The sequence below is a fragment of the Lynx canadensis genome, chromosome E1, assembly GCF_007474595.2.
Source record: "Lynx canadensis isolate LIC74 chromosome E1, mLynCan4.pri.v2, whole genome shotgun sequence".
Classification (NCBI taxonomy): Eukaryota; Metazoa; Chordata; class Mammalia; order Carnivora; family Felidae; genus Lynx; species Lynx canadensis.
The window spans coordinates 40,588,629-40,607,363 of record NC_044316.2 but is presented as its reverse complement, the minus strand read 5'-3'; the positions used below and the strand labels follow the sequence as shown (position 1 = coordinate 40,607,363).

At 42.5% G+C, this 18,735-nt stretch overlaps 1 protein-coding gene across 4 annotated transcripts in view; it reads left to right on the top strand.

Annotated features, from left to right (window-relative positions):
• The first annotated feature begins 6,393 nt into the window (after positions 1–6,393).
• Positions 6,394–18,735, top strand: part of EZH1 (enhancer of zeste 1 polycomb repressive complex 2 subunit) — a 30,169-nt gene continuing 17,827 nt past the window's right edge. Inside the window, exons 1-5 of one of the 4 annotated variants that reach the window (XM_030294841.1) lie at positions 6,394–6,439; positions 14,723–14,814; positions 15,387–15,552; positions 15,896–16,024; positions 18,020–18,139. In XM_030294841.1, the coding sequence (XP_030150701.1) occupies positions 15,436–15,552; positions 15,896–16,024; positions 18,020–18,139 (366 nt within the window). In that variant the 5' untranslated portion in view covers positions 6,394–6,439; positions 14,723–14,814; positions 15,387–15,435. Of the gene's footprint in view, positions 6,440–9,674; positions 11,447–14,722; positions 14,815–15,386; positions 15,553–15,895; positions 16,025–18,019; positions 18,140–18,735 lie in introns of those variants that run through there. The other 3 variants (XM_030294842.1, XM_030294839.1, XM_030294840.2) reach the window with 3 other exon arrangements.

Below are 18,735 nucleotides of genomic sequence, written 5' to 3'. Positions count from 1 at the left end.
TATATAATGCTATATAATTATATATTATAATCAATTATTATATAATTATAATGATATTTAATTACATATTATATATTATTATTATTATTATTATTATTATTATTATTTCTATTACCTTAGTGGTTAAGAGAACACATTTTGGAGTCAAGTAGACTTGAGTTTGGAGCCATCTCCATCACTTATGTAGCTGTATGTGACCCTCTGCAATTACTTAACTCCTCTGGGCGTGTTTTCTTATCTGCAAAATAGAGTTACCATTGTGTATCTCACCTAGCAGTAAAGATAATGCAGGTCAAGCATTTGACCCAATGCCCGGTGCTAGTAAGCATTTGATAAATGGTAGTCACTATCATAAGGTGTAACATATATGGTTATGACAATTGTATTTCCAAGATACTCTGGGATCCTTCCAGTTCTATAATTCTGTTCTTTTCAATACACAATTTTATTTATTTATTTATTTATTTATTTATTTATTTATTTATTTATTGCTTATTTTATTTTATTAAATATTTTATATATTTATTTAAAAATTTTTAAAAAATATTTATTTTTGAGAGAGAGAGAGAGAGAGAGAGAGAGCGAGCAGGGGAGGAACAGAGAGAGAGGGAGACACAGAAGCCGAAGCAGGCTCCAGGCTCTGAGCTGTCAGCACACAAACCAATGGGGGGGGCTCAAACCCACAAACCGAGAGATCATGACCTGAGCCAAAGTCAGACGTTTAACCGACTGAGCCACCCAGGCGCCCCATATTTTATTTGTTTTTGAGAGAGAGAGAGAGAGGGAAAGAGAGAGAGGTTGGGGGGAGGGGCAGAGAGAGAGAGGGAAACACAGAATCCAAAGCAATGTCCAGGCTCTGAACTGCCAGCACTGAGCCTGATGCAGGGCTCAAACTCACAAACTGTGAGATCATGACCTGAGCCAAAGTTGGATGCTTAACTGACTGAGCCACCCAGGCACCCCTCATTACACAGTACTCTTTATTTAAAAGAATAGAGACTTCAAAGCCAGATAGAATTCCAGCTCTCCTACTTACCAGCCATGTGGCCATGTCCAATGTTTTCAATCTCCCTCTCAATGCCCTTCTCTGTAAAATGGGGACAACAATACCCACCTCTCAGGCATCTTGCAAGGATTACACAAAATAACGTAGGTTCACACCCAGTCCAATATCTAATGATTACATGAATGTTAAAGGTGATTTGTTAAACACGTAAATAAATATAATCTATGTTCCTTTATGTACAGTGTCGTGGATGTAATCTGTAGATGTATGTAATGTACTTTTCTTGCTCCAAAAGTGTCTCTGTGACCTGGTGTTCCATCCTAGCTAGACTAGGATTCAAAGGGCCATAGTATCAGCAGTGTGAGACCCTGCTGATAAGCCAGGGAAGAGAGAAGGGGAAGTTACAGAAACAAGAGGAACTCCCCTTTCCTGTCTGGCTAGGATTTTTTTTTTTTTTTTTTTTGTCTTCCACATAGGCTGTTCCCTACTGATATGGGGGTCTGTCGAGTGTCCAGCTTTGATTGGTATCTTCAGTACAGAGGGAGTAAGGAGCCCCTTGCCTTTCAGGAACTGTTTTCCTCTGAACTTGCAGAGTCCCAAACACATTTCTCTTTCTGGCACCACTGGTGAGAACAGAAAGTCATGGAGCGAATCCAGAATCATGATGTCAGAGCTAGAAGATCTCAGAGAAAGGAGGAAGTAGAGTGGCCGGGGTTCAGAGCATGGGTTTGGGGGTCAGAATGACTGGACCCAAATCCTGGCCACACCAGCTGGGTAACCTTGGGGGCAAGTTCCAGAATCTCTTTAAGCCTTAGTTTTCTCAGCTATAAAATGAGGATAAGAATATTACTGGCTTCATATGAAATGAGATGACCAATTGTAAAGCACTCAGCACAATGCCGGGTACAGACCGAATGGACAGTATTTGAAGACTGTCATGTTTTCTCTAGTTCTGCAGTTTTACAGTTGAGGACCCTGATGGCCAGAAAGGAAGCATAGCTCATTAGCTGTCCACCCGATCAGGGCTACTTCCCAGGCAAGGCTGTGCCAAAGGCGTGTCCCGTGAGATCAAGGCCCTGCACTAACTGTGCCAAGGGAGCAAGAACGGGCAGCACCACCCTAGCTGTGGGGTTGGAGCCTTCAGAGTATGTGCAAAGTGAGGCATGAATCCCACCCAAGTAAACCCCAAAAGAGAAAGTCCCTTCCTGCTGGAATTATTTATTTTGTAATTAACAAAGGCTAAGGAGGCCCTTTCTGAATTTTGGCTTGGAGGTTCAGAGTTTAAACTTCTAACAAACAGCCACGAACAAGGGTTTATTGTGGGCCTGTTCTTACTTGCTGAATTGAATGCATTATTATGATCCCTATGCAACTAGGGGTCAGGAGCTAAGTACCTGGGGCGGATAGCTGGGTTTTTTGAGATCAGAGGACAAAAATGTCCAGGAGTGGAGAGGCTTCAAAATTGAGCCACGTTTTCAGGCTCAGTAACGTCCAGACCTCAACTTGCTTTAGAGCTGCCTTTGCCTGTAAGTGTTCAGGGAGGGGTCTGGCACTTCAGCTGGCCCCACCAACGCCTGGGCAGCAGCCCCAGTTTCTGGTGACCTTCATGCAGGCTTTTAGGTTGTGCTTTGCTTTGTTTTGTTGTTTGTTTCTCCACAGCAGGGTGGCCTTCCCCTGCTTCTGGGTGGGAACTGGGGAGGGGGAAGGGAGGATAGTTTGCTCCCTGCTCCCATCTCCACAGCTGTGTTTATGCTTCCCTGTCAGGGACTGTCTGGGGCCCAACCTTTCCTCGGTCCCCTGTGTCCCCTTAGAGAAACGCTATTTGATCTCCCTGTGGGCTTCACGAGGGAGGGGCATTATGAGCCCAGGGGTCACCATCCAAAGGGGGCTAGAAGGAGGAAGGGAGAGAGGTTGGAAAGGAGGAGAGAATAGTGCAGAAAGCTCTGTTTGAATTCTGGGAAGCATCATCTTCTTCCCTTTCTACCAGTGGCCTGAAGACCAGCAGGGGACAAAAGTACACTTAGAACGTGACAGCCCCAAAAGGAACAGAACACGTGACATGTCATTTCTAATCACTGGATAGAACAAAATCTTGCTTTGTGATGGGGACATGAGCGCACAAAGCAGAACAATCTTCCCCAGGGCTTCACTGGGGCTCATGGTCAGATACAGCATGTTAAAGCCAATAAGATCATGTCAAAATACACGCAAATTAAAAAGGATTTAAGAAAATGGTCAAGTAAATAATGCTCTTCTTCTCCAGGGAGCAAGCTGAGCTGGTATTAATCAGTATACTAGTATTGCTGGACTCTTGGCCAAGCCTGGGAGAATGGCTGCCAAGGCAAATCAGGCATCAGGTTTCAGAAATTAAACACATAATTTTATTTTTCCACAATAAGAAACTTTCAGAAAAAGAATCAGCCCTATTAGACTACTCAGCACACTTTGTCCAGTTCCGTTCGGCCCCAGAGGCCTTGGATTTAAGAGCAAGATGAGCAACTGGAAGCCAGGAGTGACATAGTTATTCCTTTCTCCTATTAGCTGCCTGGGGGTGGGGCTGGGAGGAGTGGGGCAGAGGTGATGGTACTGTTTTTCAAAGGTCCAGTTGCCAACAACTTGCCAACAGTTTTTTCTATGAATTTATAGGACAAAGACCTGAAGGGTTGGAAGAGTTGGCCAAACAAGCATTGGCCGATAGTGTGTCATGGACCATGGTCAGCTAAGGAAGACCCTGGTCTCAGGAAAAAAACCCTCTCCAGTCACAATGAGGAGGAACCAATTGACAAATTTCCCCCAAGAACCCCATGCTTAGTGGTGATGTGGGAAGTTGCTTTCGAAATCCTGCACTAATCACTTACTAAAGCCTGATTTAGTCCTGTGTCAAGTATCATGGTGGATATGAAAGTCCTGTGTCAAGTATCATGTAGCATAATGGTAACAGCATGAAGTGATGCTGGGAACGCAGCAGGGGGAGATCCAGGAGGGTTGGGAAGCTTAGGTAGGAGGTGGAGCTTGAACTGGGTTGCATGACTCTGATCTACAACTTTGACGCAAACCTCCTCACCATCCTGCTCCAAAGTCTTTCTGTAACCATATTTTCTTTGTAATCACAAAATTTCTTATGTCTCTCCTCTTGTCACTTGGCTTACTCTCCTAGAGCAAACGCTGTCCACTCCCATGGTATTGGTTACCAGCAGTGAGCTGATGGTTCCCAAATCTCCCCAGTCTCAGTCCTGACAATCATCTGAAACATCTCTCCTTAGATAATTAGAATTTTCTTTCTTCTTCTTTCTTTTTTTCTTCTTCTTCTATTCTTTTCTTTCTTTCTTTCTTTCTTTCTTTTCTTTCTTTCTTTCTTTCTTTTCTTTCTTTCTTTCTTTCTTTCTTTCTTCTTTCTTTCTTTCTTCTTTTCTTTTCTTTTTGTTTCTTTCTTTTCTTTCTTTTTCTTTCTTTCACCTGCTGCTTACCTCTCCCTCTTTTAACTACCTTCCTTATTTCAACAATTATTTATGTAGCATAATGGTTCTGAAACTTGGTTACACAATGGGATCATTTGGGATTCTCTTACAACTCTTGAAGCCCAGGCCATACCCCAGACCAATTAATCAGACTCTCTGGAGGTGGGAGGCAGGCATCAGTACTTATTAAAGCTCCCCAGGTAATGTAAATGTGATCCAAGCTTGAAAACCACTGAAGTAGAAGGCAGGGGGAATGGAAAGGGATATTATTGCAAATTGCTATTTATGAAGGAATAGTTGCTTTGATTTGGTAGTTAATCAGATAGAGGCAAGAGAAAAAATGGCAAAGCCAAAGTTTCTGATATAAGGAAAAGAACACAAAATCTGGAATTCAGAGACATAAGTGTAAGACCTGACAGAGATATTTTTCATCTGTGTAAGGCAAGTCTTTTAAGTTCTTTATGCCAGAACAGTCTCGTGTGTAAAACTGAACTCCTCCCTATTTCACAGAGTTATGAAGATTTTCTGGAAAAAAAAAATGCACATTATAGGCTTTTGTAATTATGCACTTTGAGAAAATTTCAAGGTAATGTTATTCTGTATTTTAAGTTTTCATTTTTTTAACTTTATATTTTGAAACAACCTCAGATTTACAAAAGAGTTGCAAATAGTAGACAGTTCCCATATGCCCATCAGCCAACTTCCTCAAATGTTGAGGAAGTACAATTGCCAAAACCAGGAACTGAGATGATAAAATAATTTTAACTAGTCTACAGACCTTATTCTAACTTCATCAATTATCCCACCAGTGTCCCTCTTCCCCACCAGGATTCAATCCAGGATCACACATTACATTTAATTGTCCTGTCTCCTCAATCTCCTCCAATACAATATGGGACAGTTCCTCACTCTTTGTCTTTCACGACCATCCCATTTTTAAAAGATACCGCCCAGTTGGGGCACCTGGGTGGCTCAGTCGGCTAAGCCTTCAACTTCAGCTCAGGTCATAATCTCACCTTTCCTGAGTTCCAGCCCTGCATAGGGCTTTCTGTTGTCAGCACTGAGCCACTTTGGATCCTGTCTCCCTCCCTTTCTCTGCCCTTCCCCCATTCGCTCTTTCTCAAAAATAAATAAACATTAAAAACAAAGTTAAAGACAGAAATGTGCTTATATATATACATAAAAAGATACTGACCAGTTATCTTGTAGACTGCCCCTTATCTTGGATTTGTCTGATGCTTCCTCGTGATTAAATTCAGCTTATGCGTTTCTTCAAGAATACTACAGAAGGGATTTTGTGCCTTTCTCATTGCCTCATATTGAGGGGTACCTAAGGGGTACCTCATCACTAGTGATGCGAACTTTGATCACTGGCTTAACGTGATATCCGCCAGCTTTCTGTCCTGTAAAGTTACTATATTCTTTTCCTTTGTAACTAACAGGTATCTTGCAATTGCAGAAGATACTTTGATACAAGGCTATTCATTTGAATCTAAGTGACGGTGTAAACTTTTCATGGAAATAAAGCAAGAAGGATAATTTAGAGCTCATAGACGGGTGTCGGGAGGTATTGGTAGGTGTGAGGGATCAGTATGAAGGGGTTCGGGGTTGGTTGCAAATGCTGAAGCGAAATGTGGTTCGTCGCCAGCGTGTGAGGATGGTACAACAGCTGGATAAGGTCTCCAACAAGATATTAGTGGCTCTGGGAGGCTCCCCGAGAACCCCCCCTGTCCCCTGACAGCACCGTCTTGGAAAACGTCGTGCTCTGGCGGCATCACTTCGAACTCCTGAGGTCGGGGTATTGGCGCCAAACGACAGACGTGCGAAGAAGGAAGCCCAGGTGGCCCCACCGGCGGGGCGCTGGCGGCGCAGTACGCAGGCGCCGAAAGGGGGCGCGGGGCGGGGCCGCAGCGCGGGGGCGGGGCCGCGGCGCGCAGGCGTCCTAGCGGCGGGTCCCTGCGGCTCGGGATGGAGGGTGAGTGAGTAAACAAGCCCGGGCCGGGCGGTGGGGCCCGGCCTCTGCACCTCGCCACGCGGGGCCTAAGGGAAGGAGAGGCGAAGGGATCAGAGAATTGGGTGGAAGCGGAGGGGCAACTACCTGCCTGGCCGGGGGTAGCGGGGCGCCCCCTTCCCGTCCGAGGGCTGGACGAAAGGGGGCGATGGGACGAGCGAGCCCCCGGCTAGGACCGCGTCTGCGGCGGGGAGGGCGGTGTGTCCGGGAGGAGGAGCGGCGGGGGCGGGCCCGGGGTTGGGGACTCCCGTTGGAGGGCGGGGTGGGCCGGGTGGGCGGGAGCCCCAGAGCCGGGAGGACGCGCGGGTGGGCGGTGGCACCTGCGGGGGCCCTTAGCGAGGTGGACTCCCCAGGACTTGGGGCTGTGCACGGGGAGGGCTAGACACGCGGGGGGGGGGGGCTCAGCTTGTGATGACTTTGGGGGATGTTGAGGAAAGGGTGGCAGTAAAAACAGGGCTGGGACCGGGGTGAAGCGAGTGAAGCTCTTAGGCGCAAAATGAAAGGGGCTCTCACTTTCGGGGTCCAACGGGTGCAGAGTGCCTCCTTACGTTTTTGCGCGCTGGGCGCCTCGCACGCTTCGCCCCGCTCCCGGGCCCGAGCTGGAGGCTGCTTGTCTCTAAATTTGGTCTCGCGCCAAATTTGGTCTCCTGCCCACCCCAGAACTCTCCTGAGGCTCGGAGGACAGAATGGGAAGCGCTTCGAAGCAAAGTCAAGGTGTTGTATTTGGGGCAAGGCTGTTAGGAAATGCAGGACAAACTTATTTCGGTAAAAAGTGACTGCTGAGAAATTGTTCCGGGGGCGGGGAGAGGAAGGGCTGTGAAAGGAGGTTAGTGCCCCCGGCGGAACACGGAGAGTGGGCTTTGATGGGTGACATGTGACATGTAGGATTGTAAATGGGGTAGCTGGGTGGTGAGCCTAACGATAGAGGGGGGTGCGGATGAGGGGAAAGAGCCGAGGTAGACGAGCAACTGGGTGTGTGTGAGGACGTCGCAAAGTGTGGTCTCTTCCTCCACGGTTACTGCAGTGAGGTCTTTGAAGAGAACTCCCACCCCCACTGGTGCTTTTAAGTTTAGGAAACCGGCACTGAAGGAAGTTTCCAGCCTGAGAAGGTGCTAACTCTATCAGAGGTTTCTGTAAGAGCTTGTCTATTTTAAACCTTGGAATCCCTAGGGCTGGGATGGTGTGGCAGGGATAAAAGAGATTACTTTCTTACATAGCAGAAGGTGAATGTCAGAAGATAAGTACTTTTTCCCCCCTCTTTAGCACACTTATAATTGAGAAAAGGACCCTCTGTAAAAAATGTAATTTTTTAAATTTTTTTTAACGTTCATTTATTTTTGAGAGAGGGACACACACACACACACACACAGAATCTGAAGCAGGCTCCAGGCTCTGAACTGTGAGCACCGAGCCCATCGTGAGGCTCAAACCCATGAACGACGAGATCATGACCTGAGCTGAAGTCAGAGCTTAACCGACTGAGCCACCCAGGCACCCCTGTAAAAATGTAATAATACTATTATGATGAGTGTGTGTCTCACAGCTAGTGTGGGGCACAAGTGTGTGGGCACAGCTAGTGTGTGAGCATCCCAGGCAAGGATGTTTGTTTTATTCACTGATGTACCCTAAGCACCTAAAACAGTGCAGGCACACTGTAGGTGCTCAGTACATATTTTGTGGAATAAATAATTAAATTAATAATTAAATAATTAAATAAATTTGTGGGTAGATCTCTGGAACCTGGAATCCAGTAGTTTGGATCCTTCTTCTGCTACTAACTGGCAGAGTACTTGTAAACCAGTCAGGGGGCTTGAGGCTAAGGCGTAGCTTTAAAATTCCCTGAGTTGGAAATGACCTCTTCTATGGTGTTATTTTAATTCTCTTTGAAACAGCAATAGAATAAGGAGGATTTAAAAAAATGAAATTTTACTCCCAAGAAGACTTTGGTGAGAAAGGAAAAAGTGAGAAAATGTAGTCGGACTTGTTTCTCTTCTGCTTAACTTGCCTTTGAATTAGCATGCCTTTTAAAAATGATTTAAAATAATCCATTTTGTCTATTTAATTCTTGAGATCAGAAATTTAGTGTCCTTTGTCCTGTGCGTAATAGTTCCGGCCCTTGCTTTGTGCCTTGTGAGACATGGAACAATTCATTTCACTTCATTAAGTATATCTTAAGTTTCTACTTATTGACTAGCAACTTTCCAAAAAATGTGTGAGGCAGCAACACTAAAAACACATTACATTTTCTATATAGGGTAAACTAAAGAGAAAAGAAGGAAAAACATGTGGAGAAAGGTGAAGAGAAGGATTAGGATTGAAGGGGAAGGTTTAAAAAGGAAAAACTGCTCTCAGGGAATACCTCCATTCCAGAAAGTCCCTAGCTTTCTTTTCTTTTTTTAAAAAAATTAATTTTTTAAATTTGTCCAAACTGAGTATCGGGCTCCTTCCTACCTCTTTACTCCATCAGCCTGTCAGTTGGGACCTCAGTGGTCCAAACCTTAAAGTCAGGAGCTACTGCATGGGTAGTTGGGGTTTAGTGCCTCTGGTGTGTTATGTCCTCTGGCACATTTGCCCTAATACTTTGATTAGAAATGGAGTAACTGACAAGTCTTTTGATTGAATGATAGTGGTAATCACTAAAGATTAGGCTTTGTGCTAGCATAGTACAGAATCAGCCAAGGTAGGCTCTAGCCTGTTAGGAAATTGCTTTAACCCTTCTAAGTCAGCATTATATATTCTAGGAGCCAGCATTTTCCTATGGGTCTCGTCAAAACGAATCCTGCTTTGATTTGTATCCCCATTGTTTCTAGTGTAAACAACTTGATTCTCTTAATCAAACAGTGCTAGAAAATATTAATGCTATAATTTTATTTTAAATAAGAATTCAGGGTCACAGCTTCCTGTTTTAAGTAAGGTTCTTTCTACCTATATAGTGCCCAGAAGCTCAAACTGATAACAAATGTAAATACCTTGGACAAGTGGGAGGGTATAAATTAAAGATGGCCTTTATTTTTTTTTTAATTTATTTTTTTTAACGTTTATTTATTTTTGAGACAGAGAGAGACAGAGCATGAATGGGGGAGGGTCAGAGAGAGAGGGAGACACAATCTGAAACAGGCTCCAGGCTCTGAGCGGTCAGCACAGAGCTCGACGCGGGGCTCGAACTCACGGAGTGTGAGATCGTGACCTGAGCCGAAGTCGGCCGTCGGCCGCTTAACCGACTGAGCCACCCAGGCGCCCCTAAAGATGGCCTTTAAAATCCTAATTGAAGGATCTATCAGGTTGTGTACTTAGCCACAGAGTTGATTTTAATGGAGTGTTGATGAAATTGGTGATCACGGGATGATTCAGTTGTGTGTATTTAGAGCTCTTCTCGGAGGTGGGTTCACCCCTATTGTTTGTGTTTCAATTCCACCCTGAACTAGAAAGGAAAGAATGAGATGGAAAATCAAAAAAATCTATAGTGCCACCTGCCTCTGAAGCCTTACTTAGCCTGCCGTTTAATAAAATTGTTTGTCGTAAAAGAAAGTAGTAAAGACATTGAACTTGCTCCAAGGAGAAGCTGTTTCTGCAAAGAGACCCTTTATGTGGATGAAAGAACTTCATAGTTTGGAACTTTTATGTTCTGATCTCAATCTCTCTAAATTTAAGAACATTTCAATGAAGTTTTCCCATTTCCAGCTAGTGACAGACTGCATTCTGGTTTTAGCCTTTGAAGGAAATTGAGATCCAATTTAATGGGGAAAGATTTCCAAGTTTTATAGTTTTCTTTTTGTGGAGATTTGATATGTAAATAAGGTAGTTTTTATTTCCAATTATCAATCTTTTTAAAAAATAAACTTAATTTTTAGGACAGTTTTAAATTTACAGAAAAAATATATACAGTACAAGGAGTTTCCATCAATTCCATATCCAGTTTCCCTTATTAACATCATATTAGCATATGTGTAACATTTTTTTTTACAGTTAATGAATCAGCATTGATCATCCCACCGTAGTTATTCATTGAGAAGTCACTCAAAGTTTTTTTAAAAGGTAGGATTGCCTGCTGATTTTAATAGTAGAAGTCTAGAAAATTACTGGATTGATATATCATCAAGACTTAGTTTTTTCTTTAATCAGCTTTACTGAGGTAGAAATTTACATATGGTAAATTCACATTTTATGTATACAGTTCAGGGAGTTTTCATAAAAGTGCATTGTCATATAACCAACACCACAGCCATGGTATGAATATTTTCATCATCCCAAAAAAGTTCTTTTATGCTTCTTTCCATTTATTTTATTTTTATTTTTTAAAGATGGTTTATTTTTAAGTAATCTGTACACCCAGTGTAGGTCTTGAGATTACAACCCCTGAGATCCAGGGGCACGTGCTCTACCAATTGAGCCAGCCACGCGCCCCATGCTTTTTCCATTTAATCCCTTTCTCCAACCTCAGCACCTGGCAACCGCTGATCTGCTTTCTGTCACTGTAGATTTGCCATTCGTAGAATCATTCTAGTAGAACGATTCATATAGTACATGGGTTTTTGTGCCTGGTTTCTTTCACTTAGCGTAATGCTTTTGAGATATATTGTGCATGTAGGAATGAGGAACTCCTCCTCTTTTATTGCTGAGTAGTATTCCATCCTATGGACAAACTGTCATTTGTGTCCATTTGGCACTCCATAGATATTTGTGTTGTTTCTACCTATTGGCTATTATGAATAAAGGTGCTGTGAACATTTGTGTAGAGGTCTTTGTGCAGACATATGTTTCCATTTCTCTTGGATAAATGATAAAAACTGTATGCTAGGTTGTGTGGTAAGTGTATGTTTAACTTTAATAATGAACCCCCAAAACTAGCAAACTGTTTTCCTAAGTGGCTCTACATTTTGCACTCCCAACCAGCAGCATGTAAGGATTCCCGCTACTCCACATCCTCACCAATTGGTATTACCAGTTTTTTGATTTTAGACATCCTAACAGGTGTGTAGTAATCCATCATTTTGATTTTAAGATTTTAATTTGCACTTCGCTAATGACTAATATTGATACTAAGTATCTTTTTGTGTGCTTGTTTGCCATTCCAGTATCTTTTTTGGAAGTATCTGTTCAAATCTTTTGCCCACTTTTTATTGGGTAATCTTGTTGAGTTGTAGAGGAGTTATTTATATATATAAAGACTTAAATTTCTAGATCAAAACAGCATTTATTTATTTATTTATTTATTTATTTATTTATTTATTTAAATGTTATTTTTGAGAGAGAGACAGAGTGCAAGCGAGGGAGGAACAGAGAGAGAAGGAGACACAGAATCTGTGAAGCAGGCTCCAGGCTCGGAGCTGTCAGCACAGAGCCCAATGCGACGCTCGAACTCAGGAACTGTGAGATCATGACCTGAGCTGAAGTTGGATGCCCAGCCAACTGAGCCACCCAGGCGCCCCAGCATATGTTTATTTTCAGTGTATAAGTGAATATAATGAAAAGCTCTTAAGGACTGGCCTCGCACTTAACTGGAATATACATGGCTGTTTTGTATGTGTCAGGAACTAAAGAATCAATCTAGTAGAAATATAAAGTAGTTTTTATGTGCCACCCCCTTTGCCCAAGTTACATGAACCCATTTATCCAAATATGTTCTAGTGAATGTTGAGGTTTTGTTTGTTTGCTTTTTAAATTAAGAAAAATAAAATCTTTGAAGTGGTAGTTGTTGGTCAGCATTCTGCCGCTATGAAAACCCATCTTATGGCTGTGTTTCAGGTGTTTATTTAAATTATACCTATCTGTTCCAAACAGTATGTCTCGTCTTCCTTCTACACTCTGTGGGGGCCAACCAACTGCCAAATAAACTTTTAGAGACTTTGGAGACCCATTCAAAAGCCGAGAAAAATAAATATTAGCTCATGGTCACATGAGACTCAAATATCACATTAATTGTAAAAGGAGGAAGTGTGGCTTATTTTACACTGTGATTGGTTAAAAGTCAATGGCATTTTCATGTATATGTGTGTACTCCTCTGGCCATATAAAACACTTGAGTAAAATTAGAAATAGTGCCATTAATTATTGGACTGTGTGTCCTGTCATCTCTTTTGACAGACTGTAGATCACATTTCAATTATAAATCATTTCTCTTTTATTTTAAATTTTTTAATGTTTATTTATTTTTGAGAGAGATAGAGTGTGAGTGGGGAGGGGTAGAGAGAGAGGGAGACACAGAATCCGAAGCAGGCTCCAGGCTAAACTGTCAGCACAGAGCCTGATGTGGGGCTTGAACTCATGACTGAGAGATCACGACCTGAGCCGAAGTTGCACGTCCAACCGACTGAGCCACCCAAGCACCCCACAATTATAATTTCTTTTTTTTTTTAATTTTTTTTTTCAACGTTTATTTATTTTTGGGACAGAGAGAGACAGAGCATGAACGGGGGAGGGGCAGAGAGAGAGGGAGACACAGAATCAGAAACAGGCTCCAGGCTCTGAGCCATCAGCCCAGAGCCCGACGCGGGGCTCGAACTCACGGACCGCGAGATCGTGACCTGGCTGAAGTCGGACGCTTAACCGACTGCGCCACCCAGGCGCCCCACAATTATAATTTCTTTAACAAAAAATTGATATTTTTCTGTGGGCATCTCTAAAATCTACACACACACACACCCCCTAGCAGCTGTGGATTTTATTCTTTTTCCATTATTTGATCCCCAGGTTGTTTTTTTTTTTTTTTTTTAACATTTTATTTTTATGTATTTTGAGGGAGGGAGAGAGAGTCTGTGCTGTCAGCACAAGAGCCTGATGTGGGGCTTGAAACCACAAACCATGAGGTCATGACCTGAGCCGAAGTCAAGAGTCGGATGCTTAACCAAGGTGCCCCTTGATCCCCAGTTTTAAATGGACTGAGCAACCTGCCGTAAGCTTACTATTTCAAAGAGGGAAATGAGCTCCCCCAGAAAATGTCAGAAAGGTTGCAGTTCAAAACCATTTTTTAGGAGGTTATGAAGTCTCACTGAATTATGGTCCCTCCTTTGGCCCCATTCCATGAGGAATGAGAAGTATTTAAAAGATGTCGGAGGAAGAGAGACAGTGCAATTTGTGGGGAAAGAAATTCAAGTCTGTGTAACTTTTTTCCTTTTTGTAACTCAACACCTTAGCAGCCTGGGATTCAGAGTCTTAGATTATGCTGTTGCTTCATTCCCTTCCCCCAGAGAGATAATAGTTAACTCACACGGAATTCTGTTTTTAAGAGTTTGAATCACTTGATTGAGTTAATAGTAAACACAGTGAGTCTGCCTGCTTCTTTGCTATTCCTTCTGTCCTCTAAATTTACTAAATTTAACATCATGTTTCACCGATCCATTTGATTCTTCAAACGAAACAATCAGGTACAGTCTCTTAAAGTTCACGTGCCTGAGATGTTATAATCATGTCTGACTGTGATAGATGTGAGACAGTGGGTTATATTTTGCTGTTTTCTTGTCAGTGCTGTCATTTCTTATGGGGAAAAACAGGTAATTGAAAAATGCATCTTTAGAAGAAATATGTTCTTTGGGCATCTGGGTGGCTCAGTCGGTTAAGCATCTGACTTCAGCTCAGGTTATGATCTCTTCGTTCACACATTTGGAGCCTGTTTCAGACTCTGTGTCTCCCTCTTTCTCTGCCCCTCCCCTGCTTGTGCTCACTTTCTGTCTCAAAAATGAATAAACATTAATTTTTTTTTTAAAAAAAGAAGAAATATGTTCTTAAACCCCCAAAGAATTTTTTTTTCATAAAATTAAAAAAAAGAAGGCCTGAAACTTTAGTTTTCGTTTCAAATATTGGCTCTTCATAGCCCCTTATAATGTTTTCATTAACTTAAAATGCTAGGTGAAATGAATAGAACTAGTTCTCTAGGAAACCTCAGTAGTTAGAATAGAGCAAAAGCATAACCTTATAGATGTTACTGAATTTTTACATGTACTTAATATTTGTTCTTTCCCTAAAACAATTGATGGGGCTGCCGGCTGAGCCTAGAAATTGGTTCAGAAAAAGCGGAAGCAGGGAACTCGATTGTGTAATTGTGAGAATAAATTTGTACACATGCCTGGAAGACTACAATTTGATAAAATAAAGCGTCATCCAGTATGATCGAGGCCTGACTTCCATGCAGAAATAGTGGTAGCAGAGACCTCGAAGTCTTTGTAGTTCTGGGTGAGCATCCTACTTAAGGTATCAGGGTCTAAATATGCTCCGTTGACTTAAAATCACTGTCTGTTCTCTTTTGAAAAGCTGAACATTCGTTTTGCCTTAGTGTCTTGCCATCCCTCTGAAGAACAGAAGGCACGTTATAAAACCAGACAGTTCCCCTTGCATTCTATGAGGTAGGTAGAGTGTGTTACAGTAAGTACTTTCTTAGAACTTTGAACCTTAATTCAAACACCCCCCCCCCCCGGTCCAATAAAAAAGTGATTTGCAGTGTTCTATTTCTGTGTGCCTTGCTGTTGGGTTGGAGATGATATTATGCTGTTGTCATATCCTACCTTTATTGTTAGGCATGTGGTGGGTTGAGACAATTTGGCAGGTACAGTTTTGTAGTGTGGGTGGATCTTTCCCTGAAGCTCTTTGGTATTAACTTGATTCTTGCAGAACATTTCTCTTAGACAAGGTATTGAGTGGGCTTCCAAATGTCCAAGGAATCCACATCCTCAAATACCCATGAGAGAACTTCTGAGTACTGAATTAAAAATGAGGTGCCACAGGAGAACGGAGGCTGCAGAACAGGAAGTGCTGATGTGAAACCTTTTTTTTTTTTTTTTTTTTTTTTTTTAATTGAAACCTTTTGTTGAGCTCACAGATTTGGGTTCTTTAAACTGTGTTTTTATGAATACATGCCGTGGGAAGGGAAGCATGACTGACCACATTGATTTGAGTTTGAGGAATTCTTCATTTCCAGGTAGTAAAATGCTGTTTCTCATCTCTGACTCTTCTTGGATTACAGCAAAATGGATATCTCAAACCCCCCAACTTCCAAATGTATCACTTACTGGAAAAGAAAAGTTAAATCTGAATACATGCGACTCCGACAACTGAAGCGGCTTCAGGCAAATATGGGCGCGAAGGTAAAAACTAACTCCCGTGTGATGAGTTATCTATTTTAATATATTGATCTAATGTAGAAGGTTGGGCTTTAAAAATTTTTTTTTTTAATGTTTATTTATTTTTTGAGAGAGAGAGAAAGAGACAGAGGTGAGTGGGGGAGGGGCAGAGAAAGAGACACACGGAACTCAAAGCAGGCTCCAGGCTCCACACTGTCAGTGCAGAGTCTAACACAGGGCTTGGACTCACAAACTGTGAGACCATGACCTAAGCCGAAGTCCAATGCTTAACTGACTGAGCCACCCAGGTGCCCCAGGCTGGGCTCTTCTCTTAAAATTCTAAGCATTGTTCCCTTGGCTTTTCCAGGCTCTATATGTAGCAAATTTTGCAAAGGTTCAAGAAAAAACCCAGATCCTCAATGAAGAATGGAAGAAGCTTCGTGTCCAACCTGTGCAGTTGATGAAGCCTGTGAGTGGGCATCCTTTTCTCAAAAAGGTACTTCCAGGTGTCTAAGCTCAGCCTTCCTTGTTTCCTTGGACTTAAGTTGTTTGTTTGTTGTTGTTTTTCTATATTTATGACTTATTAGAAAATAAGGATAATGGATATAGTTATTGTAGTCAATTTTGAATAACTGGGGTAGTAAATCTGTAGCTTAAAGAATAGCCTATTCACCTATTATTCTCCTCAGTTAGTGGGTATAATCATGAGGGTTTTAAGATTTTATTTTTAAGTAATCTCTCCACCCTACATGGGCCTTGAACTCACAACCCCGGAGATCAAGAATTGTACACTTTTCCAAGTGAGCCAGCCAGGGCCCCCTGAGTGTTTTTTGTTTTTCAATATTTATCTTTGAGAGAGTGCAAGCAGGGGAGGGGTAGAGAGAGGGGGACAGAGGATCCGAAGTGAGCTCTGCACTGACAGGCTGACAGCAGAGGACCCGATGTGGGGCTGGCTCGAACTCACGAACTGTGTGAGATCATGAACTGAGCCACCCAAGTGCCCCTTTTGATTTTTTTTTTTTTAACAGAAAAATGAAACAGTTAGTGTCTACTTTAGGCTCTGTGTACGAGCTTCAAAACAACCCTGTCTGTGCCTTGTTTGGCACCTCGGTGTTTTGGTATTGGAAAGAGAGGATCCAGGATAATGAGCAGGAATATATTGATCAAAGGAATGTTCCTTGTTATAAATCTAAAAATCATTCTAGTCTTAAAGAGATAATATTTTTTAAAATAAATTTATCTTTCTTTTTAAGTTTATTTGTTTATTTTGAGAGAGAAGAAGAGAAATAATGTACGTGCGTGCATGAGCAGGGGAGACACAGAGGACAGAGAGAGGGAGAGAGAGAGAGACCCAAACAGCCTCTACTGTCAGCAAGGAGCCCAGCTCAGGGCTTGAACTCACGAACCATGAGATCATGACCTGAGCTGAAATCAAGAGTCAGATACTTAACCAACTGAGCCACCCAGGTGCCCCTAAGAGATAATATATATTTTTTAATGTTTTTATTTATTTTTGAGACAGAGAGAGACAAAGCATGAGCGGGGAAGGGGCAGAGAGAGAGGGAGACACAGAATCTGAAGCAGGCTCCAGGCTCTGAGCTGTCAGCACAGAGCCTGACATGGGGCTCGAACTCACAGACTGTGAGATCATGACCTGAGCTGAAGTCGGACACTTAACCAACTGAGCCACCCAGGCACCCCGAGATAATATTTTTAAGATGTAAAAAGTGGATTGTATATTGAGCAATTTTCTTCTCCAAAGCAGAATATGACTCTAATTTCTGTACTGCTTTGCTTTCCCCCTACTGTCTCCATCACCTCTGCAGCTAAGTTGAGGCCAACTGTCTTAAAGTGTAGGTACTCAGGAAAACTTCCTCATCTCCTAGGACTTTCAGAGGCCTTTTGCTGTTGTGGACAGTCCAAGGAGAGCAGCAATTTTACATTGAAATAAACACCAGTTGGGTGTGAGAGGCACCATGCTGGCGTCTGTAGATGATACAAAGGTGAATAAGAGACAGTTTCCACAGCTTTACAATCCAGTGGTTCCTTTTTTAGGAGCTGATTGTTGCAAAATCCTCAACCTATTAATTTGTAAGAATTAGAAGACTACTGGGACCATTTTAGAAGGAAACTACAGTTCTCTTTTTAATTTTTTTAAATTAAAAAAAAATTTTAAGTTTATTTATTTTGAGAGAGAGAGAGAGAGAGAGAGTACAAGTGGGGGAGGAGCAGAGAGAGAGGGAGAGAGAGAATCCCAGGCAGCCTCCACATTGTCAGCACAGAGTCAGACAAGGGGCTCAGTCCCACAAACCATTGAGGTCATGACCTGAGCCCATGAGAGAAGCCCAAGCAGTCTCCACACTGTTGGCACAGAGCCCAATGCTCGATCCCAGTTGGACACTTAACTGACTGAGCCACCTAGGTGCCCCGCTCCAGTTCTCTCGGGTCATGTGCTTGCCTTTCCCTCCCCATGTCTTTGCTTATATTTCAGTGTACCATAGAGAGCATTTTCCCAGGATTTGCAAGCCAACATATGTTAATGAGGTCTCTGAACACAGTTGCCTTGGTTCCCATCATGTATTCCTGGTCCCCTCTCCAGCAGAACTTTATGGTATGTATTAAAAAGCACTGTGGTGATTGTATAAACTGTATGATTATCCTGTGTTGGTGTGCTGGCACTCCTCTTAGGGTAAAGATTGTCAGATTGTACTTAACAAAGCTTGGGCATGCAGGACAGACTGTTTTTGTAATTTACTTACTCTCTCTATACACACACACACACACACACACACACACGTACATATAGCACACGTTATTCTAACTCATTAGGTTTTGTGCTCTCTGAAGTGTCCTTCTGAGTTGATGCTAGTTTTTTTTTTTTGTTTTTTTTAAGATTTATTTATTTTGAGAGAGAGAGAGAGAGAGAGAGACAGAGCATGTGAGCCAGGGAGGGGCAAAGAGAGAGGAGAGAGAATCCCAAGCAGCCTCCACATTGTCAGCGGAGTCAGACTGGGGGCTCAATCCCACAAACCATTGAGGTCATGACCTGAGCCGAGATCAAGAGTTGGACACTTAATCAACTGAGCCACCCAGGCACTCCAATGCTTATTCTTTTTTGAATGAATGAGACTGGGCAAGACTCCAATTTTCCCTTACTACTTTGGCCCAGTTTTGTAACATGTGAAGTTAAATGCAGTCTAAATCAGA